Source organism: Oculina patagonica, chromosome 5 (genome assembly GCF_052425735.1).
Source record: "Oculina patagonica isolate OP01 chromosome 5, crgOcupat, whole genome shotgun sequence".
Lineage (NCBI taxonomy): Eukaryota > Metazoa > Cnidaria > Anthozoa > Scleractinia > Oculinidae > Oculina > Oculina patagonica.
The window spans coordinates 2,375,652-2,398,720 of record NC_135762.1 but is presented as its reverse complement, the minus strand read 5'-3'; the positions used below and the strand labels follow the sequence as shown (position 1 = coordinate 2,398,720).

Below are 23,069 nucleotides of genomic sequence, written 5' to 3'. Positions count from 1 at the left end.
ATGTATATGAGTGACATTAAGTTGTGAACATGTACACGGTTGAGCTGGAAATATTAAGAATCCATAGCAATGTCGAATCGAGACGTTCACATAGGTTTTACATTCTTTAACCGCTATCAGTTTTACCACCAATAATTCCACCTGCCAATTTTATTTTTTTTGTTTAAAAACACTTATGAAAAACGAACAGCAAATTAATATAAGACCCGTGTTAGCAACAAAGGTTTACGCCAGAAGTGGAGTTATAAAATGGTAAATAAAATAGCAAGTACCTTTTACAAGTGTTCAATCATGGACTAAAACGTACCTTTCGAACACTGACAGATTACCAGTTGTTGCTTTACGCCGCCGACAAAGGAGAAAACGGCAGGTTTACTAAACACATCAGTGAACACAAGTTTTCGCGCGAAATGAACTAAGTCTGTTAGTGCCTTCATAGAAAAGGAAAATAATATCATTTAGCGACAGAAAGTTTTCACACTACACGGCAGAGCTGTCGCCAGTGTTACGCCATAGAGAAGTGAGATCAGCGTTTGGAGATCACAGAGTCCCCCGAGAAATGTTGCGCCTATTACATTTACAAGCTAACTCAAGCCTCGCGAGAGCGTTATAGAATGTCTGCAAGAACACGCGCAATTTACGAGAGTGTTTTGCTTCTTTGGACGGTGATAGCATTCGTTGTTTTAGCGCCTGGCATCAAAGAAAAGCTACTTGAAACGGCATTCATCAACGCCATGTTCAGGTGTCAGAGTATTTTGGACAAAAGGACCTGTCGGGAAGTCTTGAGTTATGAAATTGTCCATCGTATGTTCCTGGCCATTGCGTTGTATCACTTCATGCTTGCTTGTTCAGTCCTTCCAAATGTGTCATCACTCCGTGAACGTCTTCAGAATCACTGCTGGATTTTTAAACTGGTGATTCTCGTTATTTTTGGTATAGGAGCTTTCTACATACCTCAAAACAGTTATTTTATTGTTTATTTTCCTTATGTGGCTTTGATCGGCGGCTCTCTATTTCTTGTACTACAGTTTTTTCTGTTGGTCGATATTGCGGAGGCTTTAGTAGCGTGGGAAATGGCACAGCAACATCAGGAACGCAAATACAAAATATCTTACAAAATTGTACTATCTCTTCTTATTTTTAAGTCCTTTGCATTATTCGCAGTCAGCTTTGGTATTGTGGGCTTCGTTCTTGTCACTACAGCAAAACAAGATTGTACATGGAACGAAATCTTTATGGCGCTCAATCTGGGAGCGTGTTTCATCTCTTTTGGAATTTCCTTGCATCCACGAATAAGACCTAACCTACGGCCAGCGGTTATGTTCTTGCCATGCGCAGTGGTGGTTTTTCATTCAGTTTTCGTCATGGTTGCTGCGCTTTCAACGCAAGAGATTCCCGGATGTAATCTCCAAGAAACGTTTCTCTCCGCGGAAGATCATTTGATCGGAGTAAATCCGAGAGTCGTTTTAGCTTTCTCTGTAATGCACGCGACTTTGTTTTATGGATGCTTTCGAAGCAACGAAAATTCTTTCATTCTTGGACTTCTGAGGGACACGAATTTTGAAAAGGGAGCGATTGAAAATGAGGTCGAAAAAGTACATGAATTGCCTTACAGTTATCCCGCTTTTCATTTCTTAATGTTAACTGCATCTTTGTACACTCTAGCAACCATGACAAACTGGTATGGTCCGGTTATAAACTGGTTTTCTCCTAATGACAAATCCGTTCTTGTAGGGCTGCAGGCACACTGGAAACCAGCTCAAGTAGTTACCATGGTGACATGTTGTGTACCTGTTTTGCTGTATATTTGCTTTATGATCTTTGCTATCACAACACGTGTACCGCGGTTTTATGAACCACAAGTTTTATCAGGAAATAATTCCTGCATAGCACTAGAAAAAAGTCTAAAGAGTTGCAACAGCTTCTCTCCTTGTGTAGAACGCAAAAGCTACGATAAAAGCAAACCAAATGATGATACTGATGACGAGATTGATTTGGCAGTTTCGTGTCAAATGTTGAAGACTGGGAACGAGTGTGAGTCAAAACACGATCTCGCTTCGCAAAGCCACGGTGAAAACCTTGTCGTGAGGTGCAGAAAAATTCGGGACACTTCCATAAATTTTTACCATTTTCCTAGAGAAATCTGCCAGTCATATTATGGTGGTAGGAATGGTAGTAACGCTTGCACTGTGATCGCTGTATTGATAGCTAGAGCGTTTTGCTGTGGTGATGTAAAACCACAGCAAACAGAAAACCTCAGCGACACTTGGATTAACTTGTTCAGTAGCTGTATCGCCGAGGGGAACAGATTGTACGACATGCTTATCAACTCAAAACAACAAGGCGTTCTTTACTTGTCAGTAGAAGACGTAGTAGAAGAGTTTGGAAACACTTTACAAGTTAAAAACCTCGGCTGCTCTCTTCCTGTCAGCTTCGTTTCAGAAACGGAGACAGCAACGATTCGCTTTCAGCTTGAAAGATTTCAGAAACTTAACGAAAGACAAGCAGTGATATTTATCAAAGATTCCCGATCCGGGGTCTTTATTTTTGACAAGGACGGCCCCCTCCTGTTTGCGGACAGTCATCCTTACGGATCAGGAGGGGCTTTCCTAGTTTGTGCAAATGACGTTAGTGAGTTAGTGATGCTATTAGCTGAGATCCTTCATGTGGTTTCGTTGGAAGGTCTCGGAACTCTGACGCCAGTTTATTTTCACTAGACACGGGATGATTACGAAAAACAATGCAGTCACAGTTATTAATGTTGGACTTATCACGGTAGGAAATATTTTTGGAGAAAATTGCGCGGCATCTGTTTCCTGTACAATGGTTTCTTCGTTAAAGTGGATGCCCCGCTTCACTACAGTAACGTACGGAAAGCATTCCATTAGATACCTGGGGCCGAAGCTCTGGAGTCACCTGACGACGGATGAAAGAAACTGTCAGCCACTTAAGACATTTAAGAAAACGATTCGGAAACGTGACTTCAGTAACTTTTTAAACAATGAACGCTGCAATTGCCGCCTCTGTGACTATTAATACTAACCATGTATATAGTCTTTTTATCACATAAATAGATTTACTTTTTATCCGTTTTTTATCATGTAAATAGCTTCTTTTTTTAACTTGTTTTAACTTTAAATTATTAATTGTAATAGTTGTAAATATAGGTTTAAGTTTTTAAGTTTTTTTTTAGATAGGTGTCCACAATTAGTAGAGGGGACTTTTCCCCTCAGCTATTCGGTTAATTTATTTTCGGATTAAAAGCTGCGCGTCAAAATCCAGTTTAGGTTTATGTTTGGACGACTGTCTGAATTTTTCGTGGTGCACGCAAGAATACCGCATGGTAAAACTCTCTACACATCGATGCCCAGAATGTAAGTGCCAAAGTCGTCATTTTGAAAACAAGCATTTAAGGTCTCTCCTAATAACGTAAAATCCCGGGGGTATACTCCTAAAAATTTCGGATAGGTGTGTGCCACGAAGGTTCTTAAACCTTCAGGAGAAAAAAAACCGCTGTCGACTTTCCATACAAGTTGAGGTGTCGGACCACCCATATTTTAAATTTGGTACCCTCTATGCTTTGATCCGTCCTGCGAAAGAGCATTGTTTATACTTCTACGTTCACTCTTGAATGTTAAATTAATGTGACGGGGCTCGTAAGTTTATGTTACTTTGCCTGCAAAATGAAGAACGTTTTCTTTTGACTAATAAATCAAAAACAACTGAAGAAGCCCGTCTCGCGACAAGGAAGAAAACCAAATGAAGCGTCAGCATCGGACCATTGCAGTGTGTGTTGTTACAAATTCCGTTTGTAAATTTCAAACCCAGATGAATTAAGGGAGAGGACTTTTCCCATTCTCGGAGACCCAACTGCGCTCCTCCCCCCTTTCCCCCTCCCCAGAAAGGAATAAAGTGGGCGAGGTCAGCAGAGTGAATGTGTCGCTCCGGCTTCAACTTGAAGAAATCTTCGCAAGCACACAAAAATCTTGACTCGTCCCGTGTCGTCTTTTATGAAAAAAAAGCAGGCGCGGGGAAAGATTTTTCTCCTTCCCACCATCCTCCGCGCCTTGCAATTTTCTCATAGGAGACGACTTGAGACCAGTCAGGTAAATCAACGTCTTCTTAGCCTGCGTGGTAGGCGACGAATAGGAAGGGGGAGGGAGGAAAAGAGAGACGGAGAGGACAAAAAGGAGGAGGAGACGCGATTTCTGGTCCTTCACGTACCTGGCTCGAAATCTTTCACGAGGTACGACGGGTATTTTGTCGACACTTTCAGGTAGCGTCACATTCAACCAATGGGAAATTCCTGTTACTGGAATAACGGGTAATTTGAACAAAGCGGACGGTCGTATTTTTAGTCTCTCCCAGTCTCTCTCTGTCTTCACCCTAAAAAAAAGGGGGGGGGGGAAGGGCCATTTTCACTTCTTGAATTCCGTCAATCCTACTTCTACCCCTCCCCCTTTTGACGCCCGCTACGCAGACTACTGTAGTCTCCGTTGTAAGGCCGCGTGAGTTCGCAAAAATTGGAACTGTTTAGCAGACGATTTTAGAGCGCCCCAACAACACCGGACACCACCCGCCCGGATGAGGTAAAGTTATTGATTGTGACCCTCACTGGAAACGCTAGGGCAAAGAAAATTAACATAAGATTCAGTTTCATAGACTACGAGCAGTCCCTATTTTTTCGCAGAGTCCGTCGAGCTTGAAGCGAAAACTTTTTTTCGAAGAGTCCGTCGAGCTTGAAGCGAAAAACATTACGCGTGGGGGAAGGAGGCGGGGCGAGGCGAGAGGCGAAAAAAATAGGGAGTCCCTCTTTTTTTCGCTTCTCTCCTCCCCCCGGCGTAATTTTTTTCGCTTCAAGCTCGACGGACTCTGCGAAAAAATAGGGACTGCTCGTAGTCTACAGTTTCACCAAAACATCAACGGGTATGGTAGGGATCGAAATTTCACCAACACCAGGTGAGAACTCAACTGTACGACTACGAGTCGACTTGGGAAGATCTAGCAACAACCCAATGGAACAGCGAGGATTGAAATGCACCAATCACAACTGTTTTTAAATAATTACAGCAGTGTATCATGCTGTATAAGATTGCATGTTACCCAGGGTGTTACCAGTCGACCTCATCGCCTGGTGAAGACTAGCAGCACGCAGTCAAAATCACAAGTGACTTCATCGTGAGACAAAAGATAATACTTTATTATTAAATACTTATTTCGAATAACCTTAAGTAGGCCCTTTTTCTAATGAAGCACAAAGTAGACTACCTAAGCTACTGTAACGTTACTATAACAATCTACTTATTTATTTTTATTTTTATTTATTTGTGTTACAATTTAATGGCACCAGCTTACAATTTAGAAAATGGGATAAAGATATAACAAGCCATAAGCCATAAGGATAATCACTAAAAAGGACACTACATACTAGGACAAATCACCGTTTAGCTAATCTAAGTAGTGTAATAATTAAATAATAGTTGCAATAATTAAGTTTACAATACAAAATTATTATTAAAATATTAAAAATAAAAATAGGTCAAACTTATGATTAAAAAGTTTTTCACTCCATACTTGAAGGATGCCAGACTAGGTGATAAATATCTAACATGATCATGACATCTAAGGGCAATGAATTCCACATTTCTACATGTTAAGTGTTGTATACAAGTTAACCTGCGCAAGATGTAATACTTGTTTTATCATATTTTTCAACATCTGAAACAATCTGAAGAATGCAGCAGTTCTAATATTCTGGTGTTAAGCTAACTGTGTCGTTCCCTTTCTTAAAAAAAATAGTCAGTCTGCTTTTATCTAGATCTTGTGGAAACAGAGTAACTACTACAACAGATGTAGCTTCAGTTATCTTGAGCATAGCCTATTTGTCTGACTTGGGTTTTATAACAAGTCTCTTGATACTCTTTCTGGGTTTGAAGGTACTGGGACTCAAATCTTCGTCCAGACCTTTAAACAGCTTGGACTGCAAAATATAAACACATACAAGTTTAACACAAAGCACCAAAACCTTCAACTGCCACAAAATATCATGCTGATCATGTATTTTAATACGAAATCACAAAATCTCAACGAGTATACAGCTATAAAGCGAAGCAAGCATCTTTGCTCGGCTAACCTTGTTCATAGTGTGGTTATTGATTGGTTTTGGTTTAATTCTTGCTGCCGGACAAGGAGACACCTGGCAAATAATAGCAGACATGGAAAAAAGGTAAATTAAAGAAAACTAGTAAAGCTTATGAAAGAAATGTATATATAGTAATGTTGTTAAGTATTGTAAGTGGTATAAGTAGCTTGTATTGAAAGTAATGAATGTAACTGTGTTTTGCAAATAAAATTAAAAAAAATGTGTGATTAAAACACTTTAACAGTAACGTAAGCTATGATGAATAGGGTAAAGCAGTACTAATTAGGAGGGGGGGCATTTCATAATTTCACAGGCTTTGCAGGCAGGCATTTTTCTTCTCTCTACTCCCGCTCCCTTCCCCCCCCCCCCCCCTGGTCTTGTTCTCTTGTGTCTACCCTATACAATCTTGAACAAAATTATCCAACCCTGGCAGTGGCCCATCAAAAATGCTTGCAATGCAAGATAGCACCTGTCTCGTGTAACGTCATACAGTAGTTCTTATCTTAATATTTTACTTTTTCTGAACTTACCTGCACTGATGAAGGTTGCTGCTGCTGTTGTAAAGCATTCAGTGTTGTATTCCAGTGGCTGTAATATTCAGAACAAGGTTTAATTACCAGTTAAATTAAGATATAGCAATAAAGCATGCTGTTTTATCACAGACACCGGCTTTGGTGGGTGCTATGTCTATTGAAAGGCCCAGTAGGAATTCTTTGAAATTACTGGCTAACAGAGACTGCGCAGCATTATTCCAATTGGGAGGGGGGGGGGCTGTTTAGTGACTTGAAGTGGGTGGCTTTAGAGACTCTTCTCTTAGTAAGTCTTAAATTTTTCGGAAATATTTGGGGGGGCAGCCCAGCTCCGGGGTCCCTGGCTAAGGTTTATGCAACTCCCTGTAAGGGGTGAGATTACAGCTTCTATTATCCCTCTCTGACATGAGCTGCACAAGAGCAGCCACCTATCTTTAATCTTACTGAATGCCCTGAGGCACCTACACAAACTGAGATTAACTATTCTCAAACCAAAAAAATGAATTAAACCCTATTACATATTTCCTCAATTACCCGGTAAACGCCGGGTCCCAAATAAATATACTGGGCAAGAATTTACTGCAGAGTCAAATAAATGCTGGGTACACCAGTTCAAGTTTGAAATAAATGCCGGGGTGTTTAATCGCGAAAATATGGTCCATTGTTTTAAAGCGAACAGTGGAAAAACAGAAGAATTGTGAAAATCCTAAATTGCCTGGATATGTATGCCTGAGGGAAGGCATTAAAAGTCAAATGAACAGAAATTTCAATTAATGCCATTTTAACCAACCAAATGCTAAAACTATCCATTATTGAGTAAAATAAAGAAAAACTTTTGCTTTCTGAGCTTTAAAGCGTGAATTACAGCAAAAAATACGAAGATTTCCGAAGGGTTCACGAAAATGTTTTTGGATGACTTCGCAATGTCAAAATGGAAGGAATGGAACGAGTTTTTGACATCATAATTGGTGTTTTTGAAGAGGACCGCAGACCAATTCCGCAGATCGCACCGACGGCAATGTCAACGACAACGTCTGGTGGAAAATGAATTTATATTTTACTTGCAAATCTTGAACTTTCCAAACGTATTTTGCTTATTTATCGCTTAAAGAACTAGCTCCCGCTGAATATTCAAAGAGAGCATTCAACCCCAAATAGAAAAGCCAAAAATTAGCTGTTGTGGTTGACGTTATCCAAAATACGCAGAATTTCGTCATTTCACGTTGTTGTCGGCAGAGAACTGCTTTGAAGTGTACCAAAGATTCAAAACGCACGTGCATAGTTAACGCACATGCAGATAAGTCTGCTCATTAACGTTAAATGCTAATAAGAACAAACAATGGAGATTCCTGATTTGTTTTCATACCAGCGTGCATTCCATCTATTTGTCACATGATATGCAAAATGACAGCAAACAAAACTTTACGCTATTTTTGAGCTTTAGCTATTTTATTTAAAAAATGCGCGTCTCTAAACAGCAACTAAAAATCAATCAGCTGAAAAACAGTCAAACAGAACGAAGTCACTGCTTGAAATGTCACTAAACACATTTATTTAAATTCTAAGGTGCAGTCTGCGGAATCGGTCTGTGGTCGTCTTCAAAAACACCAATTATGACGTTACAAGTTTTTATTTCCGACAATTTTTCCGAGCACTCTACGATTCTGAGGGCCTGAAAAAAGCATTTTTCAACTTGCAATACCTCTGCGATGCAATGTCTGATTACTTTGAAACTTCGAGATGTGTTTATTTGGCTCTTAATAAACACATATGCAAAAAATTAAAAAAATCGAAATTTCTGTTCATTTGACCTTTAAAGTGCCCAGCCTAAAGAAACTGTAAAAAGTCAAAATGGACAGGTTATATAGGTTGGGACTACAAGCTATAGATTGGATAGTGAAGCTTGATGTACTGTGGCCTCAAGTCTGTCACAGCCCAAATGGATAGTACAATAATAATAACTTACCTTCCTAGAGCATTTATTCCAGGCACAGTTGGTCGTTGTTCCAACGCACCATAGGTAACTGAAATTTATTAATAAAATGCAATTAATGACTGGGTTAGGTGATTTGGCAAATGTTTACTAGTCTGTACAGCATCATGTAATTTTTGTTTTCCTTATAAAGTTCAAGTTTTAACTTATGGAAATTTATAAAACTTTAATTTGTTGATCTTCTTGCTGAACAAACTAAAAGTCACATGGTCTATATCTCCCATAGAGCTTGGGGTACCTGCGATTTAATACAAGTAGTTTGGCTTTGTCTACAATGAGGACTTGTATTACAGTGAGGACTGACAAAAACATTCAAACATATGCTTATTATCGTCTTGTCATGATACTGTTGTCAATAAGCTAAATGATGATCACTTGATTTCCTGCCAAAAAAGTGACTTTTCTACCATGCTTTATGCTTAATTCTGACAAACTTAAAATACATTCATTACAAACTTACCATGAGGGTCAACTTCCATATCTTCAACTAACTTATTACCAGGCCAGCTAGTTTCCTCAGGTTGAGGGTCAACTTCCATATCTTCAACTGTGTTTTCATCAGAAAGGCTAGTAGAAGAAGATCCTGATCGAGTAATTGAGTGCTGGCAAGTAAGGATCTTCTCTTGTTGATAGAAACAGGTTCTGACTGAAAATGCATCTTGTACCTGTCATACAACATAAAAACAACAATGTAGTTTTAATGCAGAAAGCGAATATAGAAAATTATTTATATACCGAAGTAACAACTGACTTGATCTAACATGTATACATACCTGATATCTGAATGTTTGATATTCTTGAACACGAAAGTTCTCTGCAAGATAAATGTAATAATTTCATTCAGCATCAAAACTTCTCTAAAATATATTTTAAGCTAGGATTTTTGAAGCCCTGACTGGAAATATTGAGAGTCCCTGGACATGAAGCACACAAAATTGAAAGCCTTGATACTTTGCCTGAAGAACACTTCTATTGGAACATTCTAAAAACTTATAGCTTTCAAGAAAATAGGCCTTATCATGGTTTTCGACGCCATCTTGATGGGTAGGCAACGCGGTTAGAAATTATAGTGTTTGTTTGGGAATCCGACGGCAAATATCTTTTACAAACATTGAATTCTGGACAACTTATGAATTGTAAAGTTAAGATACTAGGCAAAAGTTTTTATTCGCCAAGTTTGAAGGATGTAGCTGGGCTAGAAAGCGTTCAGTTACGTTTTTAATTTCCCATACATTTGTCTGTATTTTTTTCTGCAAATTGACGTGGTTCGTGGGAAAAATTATAGACAAATGTATGGGAAATTAAAAACGTAACTGAACGCTTTTTAGTCCAGCTACAGTCTTTCAAACTTGGCGAATGAAAACTTTTGCCTAGTTTCTTAACTTTACAATAATTATTGATAAGTAGTCCAGAATTCAATTTTTGTGTGGACTTTAAAGTCTACACATTGTTGTGATGCAGTTTTTTCCGATTGGGGGTCACTTTCCGTGATAACTCGGGTTAGTGCTTTCGGAAGTTTTCGACAGTGATCGGAGAATACGAAGTTTCGGTGAGATGTCTGAGATGGGCAGCCAAGGCAGTAAACCCAGAAATTCGATCAGTATCGAGTTAGTCGCACTTTATTCTTGAATCTAGAAGCCTTTTTTGACACATCTTTCGAAGAGCGTGTGGTGGCTGGAAAATATACATCAAGGAACCACTTCAAAGGCAGCGGTGGCGTAGATGAAAAGTGAAATAACAATCGCGACGGCTGAAATCTGAATATCTAATGAGCTGAACAACTGCGGTCGTACTGTAGGTCACGTTTCTCTTTTTCACACTTTGTCTCACTTTCCGCACTGTTTGTTTTTCTGTGCGGCTTGAGCATTTTTGATTCGCATATTAAAACGAATCAAATGTCTGGTTATTTATTTATTTCAGCTTTGCCACACACAATGAATGCACAACGAGTTGTATCAAAACAAGTTCGCTGATCATGTTGTTTTACTTGTCTTGGACTCCGGGATATAATTCACCTGCTCCATTTCTCTCAAGTAGTATATTTAACAAAAGACCGATGTCGTATTCAGAACTGAACTAAAACATTGTCATGATAAGAATAAAAATAACATCGGACCGTATAATATGCATATATCCAAACCGTGCGACAAAATAATTTAATTGTCGGTTCAAATAACGTCCTTCGCCGCCTCTCAAGACACCGACTTCAAGTGAATATTTCGTGAACAGAAAAATATATTTCTCCGCCTTTCTACGCAAGCTACTAAGAAATTATTTGTGAAAGCTTATTGAAACGCTCTTATTCCAAAAAGGTTAAAAAAAGAACTCATTGAAAGAAAATAAGTTTTTCGATGAGTTGTTTACAAACTTTACACAAAAAGTAAGGGTTGTGTAAACAAGCGATGCGAGACAGTTCACGTGCTCCACGCAACATTTCTTTTTTGGACGTTTTTGCTTGTTTACAAGCAAAAATGGTAGAATAGGGGTTAGTAGACAAAATTTGGATCCACATATTTGTAAACTCTCAAGGGACTTTTTTAATTTCTCAAGGGACTGTTTTAATTTCTCAAGGGATTACTTTCCGCTGTGGGTGATCACTTGCGATTTCGTGGAAAAAACGTGACTTGTCACATTTACAAACGTTATATAAGAATTTTAAAAGTGACATGTCAGCTTTCTTATCTCAACGCACGTGTGTCTGAAAGGCGATCTATAAAAAGCGTCGCACAAACAATGGATTGCGTAACTAAAACACGAATAAATAATCACTAGCACTTACATCGCGTTGAGAGCAATGTTGCATGAATCGGCTTTACAACACGCGATAGTATCTACGCAGTTCGAGTGGAATTTCAGTCAAAGACAGCAAAATTCTTTCGTATTTCATCTTCAAATATAATTCGAAAGCATTCACTGTATATGTGGCTTTTGTTTAATCCTGGGTCTTGATATCCAACCCTCGCCGAGCCTAGACAAAACGCAGCTTGAGTGTAACGATTTGTTTACGTAATGTTTTCTCCGACAGTAGTCGGAAATATCCGTATTTTTTTTTCGTGCTTTTTCATGGAGCAATCGTAACGATACGGCCTTGAACACATTGAACGGCGGTCTACCTATAACAATTCAAATATAGCGTCGCAAAAACAAAGCGTCGAACGCATATTTTGCTGTTTCATTTGCTAATTTCGCTGCCGTAATCGACTGCCTCGAAAGGTCCTTGCAGTTTTAAAGTATAGAATTGTCAGATCTCGCTGAAATTTGCACTGTTTATTTGTGTAATGTTAAGGAATATGTGTATAAATACCCGGCGCGAACGAGCCATTTTTGACAAAATTATATGGCTGCATTTCCTCCGCGAAGATAGGAAATTGTTAAATTAAACTACAAAGAAACTGTAATGATAAGTTCGAAGAACAATGCACAGGATAAACCTTCGACTCATACTTCATGCAAAAACGTTGATATCTCGAAGAGACTTTGATTTTTAATGAAAATAGTATCCTATCTTGCTAGCGGTAAGGAAAGGCTTTTGGTCTAATAACTGCTGTTCTTTTAGGATTCTAGGTTTTTATTTGCATGAAAAAAAAGGCATTTGTCGTGAACGACGTGACAAAGGGTCACACCACGCTCCTTCACATTGCGTGACATCCCAAGTGGCAATGGTAACGTGTGTTTCTTGAAGCGTAGTACATAAGACAAGTAATAGTACACTTTGTTCTTCCAACAGTCTTGTAAAAAATAAATTGATTGATAATTTCTTTGTTTTTTCGCCTTGTATCTCGAATTACTCGATTCGAAACTTGAAGTTGTTGACTGCTACAGTAACTCATTGATTAATTCATAATGTCAACTTTTAATCAAATGAAAGTCCACACATGTTCGCATAGCGGACTCACTTTTACTGTTATTAAATATTACAAAAGAGTCTTTTGGTAGTCGCTTTTGTTATAGCTGGTCGATTTGGGAGTTTAAGTGCGGCTTTCTCCAAAAATCGACTAATATCGCCTTTCTCTGGCACAAATTGGAAAAATCGATTTCGCTCATATTTTGCCCATAGATAGGCCCTAGTGAGAAACTAAACGGACTGCAGTTAGTTTTTCCTAATATAGCTTTCTTTCGTAGAAATATGCAAAAAAAGATTTTGCCCCAAATTGGGCCCAAAAACAACTTCTGGTTTGACTGATTTTATTGAAAGTTTGATCGCCTCGTGCGTTATACTGCAGCTGTTTATTGATATTTCAATAACACTTATAATGTCTTTAGGTATTTCGTGTATGACTGAGCGAAAAATAAAACAAATCGAGATTTATTTTTAGCCTGAAACGGGGATAAATCCAAAGGCAAAATTTGCAAATGAGTAGCGAGCGAAATTATGCAGTAAAACTCTGCCATTTTTTTCTATGTGCGATAACCTAAAATATCGTAAAAACAATTTTTATGGGTTAACTAGACATTAATCTAATAGTATATTTAAAAAAATCTCTGGGGGAAAGGTTTTTAGTGGCCCGCTTTGGCCTTTGTTTATCACTAGTTTTGCCGTAAATCAGAAAAAATGTAAATAATTGCGTGACACTGCTTGTCACAATACCCGCTGACAGTTTCACGATTTCCTGTATTTTAAATAATCTAATCATTTTAAAATACACGAAAAAGATAGATGTCACATGCCAAATGTAAATGTAAAGGAAACTTTTACTTTTTTTATACCAATATCGCGAGTGGTTGTGCTGTTAAGTGTTCTTCAGCTGAAATTCAGAACCAGGCAAATGTACGTGCTTTGTCTACTTTTCATTAAAGTAATTCAGAAGAATTCAAAAGGACTTAGTTAGGATTTTTTTTCTTTCCTATTGCACCACTTATGACAGAGTTTGTGACCAGGGCGTTCTGCTACAAGGGAAATGATAATTTTTGTCGCTCCTTTTATACTTGGCAGATTTAATAGCGTAACTAAACAACTTACAATGGTTTCTCACACTTCAATTTGTTACAACTTTTATGGTGAAATTAACTGTCACTTACAACGATATGAAAGTATTATAAAAGGATCTGCTAGCAGTTCAAATCTTTGGCTAGATAGAGAATTCACAGCGTTTAGCTTTGGCACGGAATAAACTATAAAAGGTAACATGGATTAGCACACAATATTCCGGGAATATTGGAAACAAAGTATGCCTTTCTAGGCATACTTTTATAGATGTCCCTTCTTTCACTCCTTTTGTTCATGCATGATCATTGTGGGGATATTTTTAGATCTAGTAATATTTCTGTTCTAGTATAGATCACTGAAAATTGCCAAGTATTTTCAACTCTACTTTCACCTAAAATCAGTGCCAACTAGATTCAAATGCCCACCTCCCATCCTGCTGTCCACATAAAGCGGTTTCAGTTCCATAAGGAAATCAACATTGTTTTAAATGCAAAACTTTTCTACAAATTCGTAGGTGGGATTATTGTAACGAGCCTGTGGCATATCAGTGGCCGGGAAGGACGGGGGTGTTTTTAAGGGCTTACAGAGCGGAGTTTTAAAATATTGCGAAAACCTACGTGTATGTAAAGCACGAACTTTGCTGGTTTTCACTTGAAGCAGGTACCAGACTTCATTACCCCTTGAAGCTTATCGATGTAAGGATTCTTTTGGGTCAAGTTATCATGATCATAACATGGGAAGCACCAATATCGCTAGATATTGCCAATAAGTCTTTCATATTAAAAACACATTATATTTGTAGCCATGTTACCTCGCTGTTGATAAAGCGGAGAAAAATAGCTTTTTTAGCAGTACCTACTAGACTCCACATCCCATCCCTCTTATAGGAAGGGAAAGGCCCACCTTCTTCACCGCTTCTTTGGCGTCCCCTTTGTTCCCCTTTTGCTGTCTACACATAGCGTTTCCTGACGCATTTGGGTGATATTTCATTGTGAAAGCCCCCCCCCCCCCCCCCTCTAACGCTCTAAGCCTGTTTTAAGCAGGGCTTAGCTTGAAAGTTTGTACTTTTTAAAAAAGGCTGGAGCCGGGTGGGGTCAAGGCAACCAGACTGTGGAAGATAAAATATCTGAAAGGAGTGTGGAGCAGGGTGCTAATAGTTTTAACTATTTTAAAGACAACGAGAAAGCTTCTACTTAATACTTAATACTGTTACAAAATGGTCTTCTTTAAATGATGAGATAACGTATTTGTCAATACTTTAACATTGGACGGAGAAAATGCGGCTTCTTTGTAGGCTTTCACTTGTAGCAGGTACAAGACTTCACCACCTCTTGAAGCTTATCGATGTATGGCTTCTTGCGGGTTATCGTGACATTTGAAACATCAATGCCTAGAAAGATGCAGATGTCGCGCAAAACGGTAACACGAAAAGTAGCTGCAAGTTTGCCACTGGAGGCAAGCTCGCAGATGTTATAAGTGTCATGCATAATGGGATGCTGAAGAGCTACTAAATTGGACACATCTCTGCGCATCTCACTTAACGCTTCTTCATGGCGTGCACAGATCTCTTCTTCCTCGTCTTCCTCGGTCACAACATCAACACTTCGTTTGGCAGCCAGTCTGGAAAAAAAGCCCCGGATTTGCTGCGTTGTCAGGAATTCGCTGAATGTGAACAGACGATTGCCATTGGAATCTTTGGCAGTCCTCATTTCTTTTGACACAGTGGCCGGGTCAAGCTTTCTTCCAGTTGTTTGCCCTATCTCAAATTTCTTAATGAGGTAATCTTTTTGATTGGAATTGAACCTTTTCCCAACAAAGGAACTCTTGAGCGCCCAGCCCATGGACATAGGAGGATTTTGAGCATCACAACTGCTATCTTTTCCGAGGCACGCCACATCGCCTAGTTCCTCGACTTTGGATCCACCCTTTTCAAGCTCATAGGCATATCTTAGCATTGCTCTGTCCAGAAGTGTCTCCTGTTCCAAAGCACGTTTGTGCTTTCCACATTGAAGGTGTTGCTCAAGACTGGAGTATCTTTGATATGTCATGATGCAACCTTCTTCAGGACAAGAAAACAATCCAGAATTGGCGTTTCCCTCGTCGCTGGCACTTCCGTCATCATCGCCGTCAGACGAGGTAACTTCTGCAGGGCATTTAACCTTCCGAGGTTTCAAATCGACAAATGGCAAATGAGTGCTCCTTTCATTATCAGTTCCGATATCGACAATCAAGTGACGTTCGCCATCGCTATCAGTCACCTGGAATTTGCTCCAAGGAATTAATTTTCCCTGGCCAATTCCGTATGCCCTCCACACCCTCAAACAATCGCTTTCATACTGGATGTTGTTAACAAAACTAACACCTTCCCATGTGACGGCTTTCTGCGTTTGCAACTGAGGCGTTTCTGCCAAGGTGACAACTACACCAGGAACTCCACCAAAAGACTCGATGGCAGCCTTCATTTGAGCAGCATTTTCAATGTCATTGCCTTCATTGAGGTAGATTTGCATGTGGGATTTAATGGTCGCCGCTTTTCGGTCACATGCTCCCTTGCCACCTTGTGGATCTGAAAAATCCATTCTCTTTAAGGTAACACCGGCTTTATCTGCTACCACTTTAGCACCAACAATGGTCGAAGCACAGTGATAGCACCCCGCGTTGTCCTGTCTGTAGAATACTGATTCAAGGTTTGGCATACCAATCTTTAACTTTGTGAGAACATCCGCCATTATGCCAAGCACTGAGTGACTGTCCTGGTCGCAAGCTTGAAAAATGTGCACGAATGCCATCGTCTCGATTTGTCGGTTTGGTCGCTGCTGTAGTGCCACTGTTATGTGCCAAGGTATCCCTCGCTTGGCAAACCAGTCGCTTTGACTTTCTCTATACTTTCTGGGAAGAAACTTCATGGCCCAATCTTAGACCAAGAAAACAGAATTTTCCTCTAACATTTCCATTACATCGACTCTGGCCTCATCTTGGTTAACTGCACGAAGAAGGTGAGCTTTCCAGGCACTGATGCTACGACTTGCTTGTTCAGTGTTAAAGGTCAACTCGTCCATTTCTTCGCTTTCTGTTGCAATTAGCTTAAGGGCGTCTTCTATTTCTCCAATGCTCACCTCCACCAGGCTGCAACGATCACACACCCCATCATGGATATGACTACATTCTCCCTGGTATTCGGAACATTTGGCATCACTGAGCGCAAAACATCTACAATGGTCTGGGACAGTCGACGACTCAGAAACATGTACCTTAAAAAATCAAAGAGGATCGTATGAGAAATTACGCTATAAAAACAAGCACGTGTTAGTCTCAAAGCTGTTGCAATGCCCGGGGGGGGGGGTACTCCAAAAAGTTTTATACGGGGATGCTCCGCCCTGAGATCCGACCCCTTAACCTTTTATATGCCATTTTGACAGAAAAGGCACATCATAAACCTTTTATTGAAAAAGGTACCCCTTTCATATACCTACATGACATCACGTAGACTTAAAACAGGAAGTTTTATTGTCACTTCATGCAGCGCTAAAAAAAATTAAATGATACAGCCATAAGTTGCGTCTGTTCGAAATATTTTAATTAAAGGCCCTTTTAACCACCTAAATGACAGATTTTCTCACCCTTTCATATACCTAAACTTGTGAAATCCCTAAACTTTTATATACCTGAAGCCTGAAAAAGGGCGGAGCCTCCCCGTATAGGCCATTATAGGGAGTACCCCCCCCCCCCCGGGTTGCAATGTTTTAAGGGTTATTTGTTGTCCTTACCGTGAAGTCACTTTTCAGGTAACGCTTGGCCAATTTCAGTTGCTCCTTTCTTTGTTTCGCCCAGGACATACCCATTCCAAGCTCACCCAGTCGCTCAGCCACAATTTCAAGTTCCTCAAACGCTTTCGCGCCAGAAGCAGTGATGTAGTCCAGACCTTGTAAGGATTTCCTCACGGAGGCAGAACAGACGTCAAGAATTCGAAGCAAAGAGCTTCGGCTCAAGCAGGTTATGCCTGACTCCTTGCAGTACTCTTGATATTGCTGTGCTATACGTTCTGGAATCATCATCCTGATAACATTGGGTACTGCGATCACTTCACCGGAACTCAAAGTAAGGTTTTTCTGTCCAAATGGTAAATCTTGAATGATGTGCTGACTGGTTATGAAACAAATAAAGTGGTCAACCATTTCCGGGGAAACGTACATTCTCTTCTGGATAGGTTTAGGAACAGGAGAGCCTCTACCATGGATCAGCAGGTGCTGTCTGGCAATCTTGAATCGATACTGTGTGAGGTTTGGAATCCACCTTTGAAGAGACTTAAAGCTGATCTTGTCAACCATGATAGACAATATCTGACGACGCGTATCCCACTGGGTAGCACTGTTGTAGCATTCTGCTAAAGATTCCAGTAAAACAGAATCGACTTTTTCTGTTTCTAAGGATGTTGAGGGAAAATGCTGATTCATTGCCTTTGAAGAGACCAGTTTGTCCCACAATTTATCAGAATCTTCGCCAGCTATAACTTCCAATGAGGCGGCTACAGCCTCACTCGCCTTCTTTACATAGTAACGTTTGGTTCTTTCGCCGACGTCATCCCAGGTTGTCCTTAAAGAAGATCGAATAGGACTTATGTCTCTTGACGCAAGAAAATCATTCAGTGCAGATCTTGACCTGTCGACAGGAGTTCTGTCTTGGCAGGTGTCATCAAGACTTTCGGTATCTGAAGGCAAATACAGACTTCCAAAAGGGGTATCGGCTTGTGAAAACATGCTTGACCTCGCCTCTGTAAATGGGGTACTCGTGAAATGACTTTGGTCTGTTACTGTACTGATTTCCTAAAAAACGCAATGGGAGATAATTTAAATAAATCCACTTTACTATTTTACGCCCCTAAGCGCAATGCCGCGTACAACTACATGAAGACCAATATTCATAAACCTATGATCAACCGGAATGGCGGGGGATTGAACCTTCTTTAGTAATCGATCAAAATGAGGCGGCTGAAACATTTTTGTGAAACGAAATTTTCGATGTATGTTTTGCGATATATTGGTCACGTGGTTACACTGGAGCCATCATGTCAATCAGTCAGATTATCCATCAGTCAATCAATCAATCAAGCAAGCAAACGATCAGTCAGTAGGTCAAACTTATCTTTTCATTATTCATTTTTTTCAAGTAAGTGTATATCGCTGTACCCATACCGAAGGCTGACAATAACACTGCACATCAAGTGTTGCTGGGGCATTGTTAGAAAATTTGCCAAAGGATTTCTGTGCTGAGCCCAGCGAGAACACTTTCGGGTTTGAAATTTTCTAGACTTACAAAGTGACAATCTCGAAGCTAAGTGCATGACCACTTTAAAACAACATTTACATTTTACAAAATGTTATTGCCACGTAGAGTTAACTCTCGTTTTACTGGACACGCTCGGGGCGTTGTTCAGTGCTCGGTATAGCGAAAATCCCAAGGGGGCTACTCAAAAAAGTACCCTTTTATATACCATATTGACAGGAAAGGCACCCCTTTTGTATACCTTTTACTGAAAAAAGGTACCCCTTTCATATACCAAAAAAACACATGCATGACATATGCCTAAAACAGGAATTCTAGATGTCAGTTTTACATGGCTTTTAATAAATTTTAAAAATAAAGCTATAAGGTACGTTTGTTCAATATAATTATTTAAATTGAAGACCCTTTTAAAAACCTAAATGACCGATGTCTTTACCCTTTCATGTACCAAAACTTGTGAAATCCCTACCCTTTTATATATACCTGAAGCATGAAAAAGGTACCCCTTTCGGGCGAAGCCTCCTCCTTTATACCATAAAAGGGAGTAACCCCCCTCAGGGGGGGGGGGGCGGTCGGGCGAGAGTCTGTAATAGCGGGAGTCATTTACAGTCAAACCTCTTTCGGCGGGGATCTGAATTTTGTCCGTAATATCGAGTGTCCGCTATAGCGGGGTGTCCGTAAGGCAAGCGTTGACTGTAGATCATAACAAGAGGGCTGAATTACAAACAAATCTTTCATGTAAACAGGCTCTTAACATGCTCTGATGCTTAATCGTGAATTGTTTCATTTTTTCTTTGTGTTACACCATTACTCCTTTAATTCTGAAACTTTTAAGGATAAGGAAGCCCTAGGTTTTGATTGTGTCCCCCATTAGATCATCCCCGTCACTCGAAATCCCAAGTATCCCTTTCCCCCACCCCCAAGAGGTGCTGTGCATGCCTGTTATATATATTTTCGCATTGTTGTCCGGAATAAATAAATTTTACACTTGCTTAAAACGCCATGGATTTCTTTTAAGTAAAGGCTTATCATTGTCACAGTTTTCTTACCCTGAATGTCAACTCTTTCATTTGACTAACAACTTCTTCTTCCTTGTTATCTATGTCGACAAGTGGAGGCGAGTTCTTTGCTGCTAATTTTGACAACTTCTCTTCTTCGGACGCTGAACTCAAAATTTCCCTGCATGATCTGCACATACCTTATGCAAACAGAAGGAAAACTATCAGACGTATTGTACAAGACAAGAAGCGATAACACGAGTGAGAAGTCGATATATACCTGATCCAACGGGAACCAAATGTCCCGTTCTTTTGAGAATTAACTTCGAGAAGGTCTTGTTTACCCCTCTTTCGGCTTTTGGATATTTTCCTCTCACCATTTTATGTAGAGATATATCTTGAGGGACCCTACATCTTTCGGTTCCTCTTGTCCAGCCGAGACCAAGGGATGAGCGATGTGATGGGCAAACAGTCATCACGTCGACATTTTGTGGATTGTTAAACATCGCCGCACGAGCAAGTATTAACTCAATTTCACTTTCCACATCATGGAATTGAAAGAGTGACTTGTGTTGTGCTACATTTTTAGTGCACGATAAAAGTGGGACGATCTCCGTAGACTGCTTTCTGTCTCTGCGATCAAAGGAGCACTGACCACCAACTAATGACTTAAAAGAACAACAAGCATTCATCTTGTTCGAAGAGTCGTGTTTACTGAAGTGAGGAATTGTCGGATAAGGACGTGTTTTCAAACTTAATTTAACAATTAATTTAATTTAACAATTTGCTTATCGCAAGTAAAATCTATTTAGGACTGATCCAAATATTGCGTTGAATTCTGGCGCTAATCATTTTCGAAGTTTCAGTTCATTGAAATGTACTATTCGGGCAAAAAACGTAGAACTCTGAATATAACTTAAAAAGCTATAAGGCAATTGTATGTTTTCTGTTCGATCTTATACCATAAAGGTGTTTATAGTCCTTAGTAATACCTTCAGTGTTGATACCTGTTAGTAAATAATTCTAACCAACATTTTTTTGCTTTATATTTTTGCTTCGCTTATAGGATAATAATTGGGAAAATATCGGCAATCTGATACAAAAAGAAACAACAACGCATCAACGAACAAAATCAACATCATTGCACTCCGGCGGCAAATACTTATAATTTAATTATTTGCTAGTTCCCTTCAGATCACGTAAAGAAATAAACCAAACAATATTGACTCGTTGTTACGTTTTATAATTGAACTGAGAATGCTTTCTATTTATACCACCGGCTTTTGAAAATGATCGAGGGGTTAACAGCTTAAAACTACTAACACAGAATTTCGCTAGGTTAAACCTTACCGACGGGCCGTCTAGCATGTTGTGATAAAGAGCGTGTTAAGATCACGCAATTATTTCAAAACGGGTAAAGGGAAAATCTCTTATTGCTTTTACCTTTTCAAAGAGTTTAGCACATGACCGTTTCTGTACTTGGGTTGTTTGAAAGTATTTGTTTCAAAAAGATAATTTCCCTCGCGCTTTACTAGCCTTGTCACGTAATTCCTGTCACGCTAAAACGGCAGATTTTCGGCGAAATTAGTAATAAGTACAGGCCAAAGCGGGCCACTTAAAAACTTTTACCCAGAGATTTCTTACGATATCCTATCAGATGGGTGTCTCTTTAACCCATAAAATGTATATTCACGTTATTTTAAGTTATCGCACATAGAAAAAAATGGCAAAGTTTTACTGCATAATTTCGCTCGCGACCCAATTGCAAATTTTGCCTATCATTTTATCCCCATTCTAGGCTAAAAATTAATCTCGAACTGTTTTATTTTTCGCTCAGTTATACAATCAAGACCTAAAGAGAATATAAATACTATTGAAAGATCCATAAACAGCGGCAGTAAAATGCGCGAGGCGATCAAATTTTCAAAAAAATCAGTCAAACCGGAAGTGGATTTTGAGCCCAATTGGGGCGAAATCTTTTTTGACATATTTCTACGAAAGGAAAATTTATTAGGTAAAACTAACTACGGTCCGTTTAGTTTCTCACCAGGACCTATCTATGGACAAAATATGAGCGAAAACGTGCATTCCATTTGTACCGATGTCTGGTTGATAATTCTAGGAAGTCGCACTTAACTTGCTTCCAATGTCTGTTGTTGTTTTGCTGTAGCTTCGATAAGCTTCGATGGCATCCTGCAGTGCGAGAGAGCGGAAAGGGATGGAGACGCAAAATTTCAAAATGGCGGCTCAAAATGGCGCCCGTACCAACGAACTTCGCTATCTCCTAAAAGAGGGGACAGCAAGCCTCTACTCCGTAAATAATGACATAACTACACATAAACTACAAAATTAGCCAAGATGAGAGAATATATTTTTTCGCTTTACCCGTACGTAATACCTTAAGTTTGAACCAGAACGCTACAGAACCAGCCATAAACCTTTATACTTTTGTTCTGACGAAAAAGTTGCGCATACTACAAAGATTCTACTTACCATTTTCTTTTTGCTCGAAGTAGTTGTTAAACATATTGACAAAATTTCTTTTTCTCTGAATTCCATTATCATAGTTTTTTTACCTTACCTTAATGTAACCGATGGTTTTCCGGAGGCCAATTTTCGCTTGTCGCAGACTGGTCAGAGGAGGGTTCAGAGCGCCTCACTGATCGCCAGACGAGGTCCAGACCGGTCCATTCTAGGTCTCGACACAAATATCCCGAAAAAAGCTCTAAAAATCTATCCAGAAATTCCCAGTTTTTTTCCTAAATATCTCTAAAAAATCTCTAAATATCCCCAAAATTTGCTAAAAATCCCTAAATATCCCCACATTTTTGGTCTTTCTCGAGTGCACTGGGCTGGCTTCACTTGGCTCCTAGGCGGCCTAGCCTGCAAACGCAGACGTATTTCCGGCTGAAAATCACCGCTTCCGGTGCATTACGTATTTCCGGTGGCGTATTCAATCTCGTTCCCAGAGTCCACGTTCCCCTTGACCAGCGGTCGTTTCCCGACCGCTGGACTCTGGGAACGAGACCGACTGAATCCAATGTCAACAGATGTCAACAAGGTAAAATCCTGTACCGCGAAGTTTGAAAGCGAAACATAAGAGTTAAGAAAAAAAAAACAGAGAAAAAAAATTATCTCATTCAAAAGTTTATTTATCGTTCTTGTTTCAAGCGCTTGCACTAAGTCGACACTAAGG

At 39.6% G+C, this 23,069-nt stretch overlaps 4 protein-coding genes across 4 annotated transcripts; 1 reads left to right on the top strand and 3 right to left on the bottom strand.

The window, feature by feature from the left end:
• The first annotated feature begins 1,181 nt into the window (after positions 1-1,181).
• LOC144654711 (uncharacterized) lies at positions 1,182-2,780 on the top strand. Its single transcript, XM_078514937.1, has one exon. It carries the CDS (start codon positions 1,236-1,238, stop codon positions 2,715-2,717), a length of 1,482 nt encoding a protein of 493 aa, XP_078371063.1. The 5' UTR covers positions 1,182-1,235; the 3' UTR covers positions 2,718-2,780.
• Positions 2,781-5,544: 2,764 nt separating this feature from the next.
• On the bottom strand, positions 5,545-22,540 carry LOC144654760 (uncharacterized). Its single transcript, XM_078514996.1, has 7 exons — positions 22,455-22,540; positions 9,439-9,479; positions 9,126-9,330; positions 8,639-8,696; positions 6,673-6,730; positions 6,134-6,196; positions 5,545-5,980 (listed from the first exon to the last, which is right to left on the bottom strand). The coding sequence occupies exons 3-7, from the start codon at positions 9,202-9,204 to the stop codon at positions 5,879-5,881; spliced, it is 360 nt and encodes a 119-aa protein (XP_078371122.1). The 5' UTR covers positions 9,205-9,330; positions 9,439-9,479; positions 22,455-22,540; the 3' UTR covers positions 5,545-5,878.
• Positions 14,891-16,498, bottom strand: LOC144654169 (uncharacterized). The gene has a single exon (XM_078514261.1). It carries the CDS (start codon positions 16,496-16,498, stop codon positions 14,891-14,893), a length of 1,608 nt encoding a protein of 535 aa, XP_078370387.1.
• LOC144654168 (uncharacterized) lies at positions 16,508-20,565 on the bottom strand. Its single transcript, XM_078514260.1, has 4 exons — positions 20,286-20,565; positions 19,925-20,073; positions 17,360-18,415; positions 16,508-16,843 (listed from the first exon to the last, which is right to left on the bottom strand). Exons 1-4 carry the CDS (start codon positions 20,563-20,565, stop codon positions 16,508-16,510), a joined length of 1,821 nt encoding a protein of 606 aa, XP_078370386.1.
• Positions 22,541-23,069: the final 529 nt, after the last annotated feature.

Bases quoted from the DNA above. Each gene is read 5' to 3' on its own strand.
- LOC144654711 (XM_078514937.1), top strand. From the start codon at position 1,236: ATGGCGCTCAATCTGGGAGCGTGTTTCATCTCTTTTGGAATTTCCTTG.
- LOC144654760 (XM_078514996.1), bottom strand. From the start codon at position 9,204: ATGGAAGTTGACCCTCAACCTGAGGAAACTAGCTGGCCTGGTAATAAG. The intron at 8,697-9,125 runs GTAAGTTTGTAA...AATAAATTTCAG, and splicing joins TATGGAAGTTGACCCTCATG to TTACCTATGGTGCGTTGGAA. The intron at 6,731-8,638 runs GTAAGTTATTAT...TGAATATTACAG, and splicing joins GGAATAAATGCTCTAGGAAG to CCACTGGAATACAACACTGA.
- LOC144654169 (XM_078514261.1), bottom strand. From the start codon at position 16,498: ATGAAGTTTCTTCCCAGAAAGTATAGAGAAAGTCAAAGCGACTGGTTT.
- LOC144654168 (XM_078514260.1), bottom strand. From the start codon at position 20,565: ATGAATGCTTGTTGTTCTTTTAAGTCATTAGTTGGTGGTCAGTGCTCC. The intron at 20,074-20,285 runs GTAGGGTCCCTC...TGTTTGCATAAG, and splicing joins GACAAGAGGAACCGAAAGAT to GTATGTGCAGATCATGCAGG. The intron at 16,844-17,359 runs GTAAGGACAACA...TGATTTTTTAAG, and splicing joins ACCTGAAAAGTGACTTCACG to GTACATGTTTCTGAGTCGTC.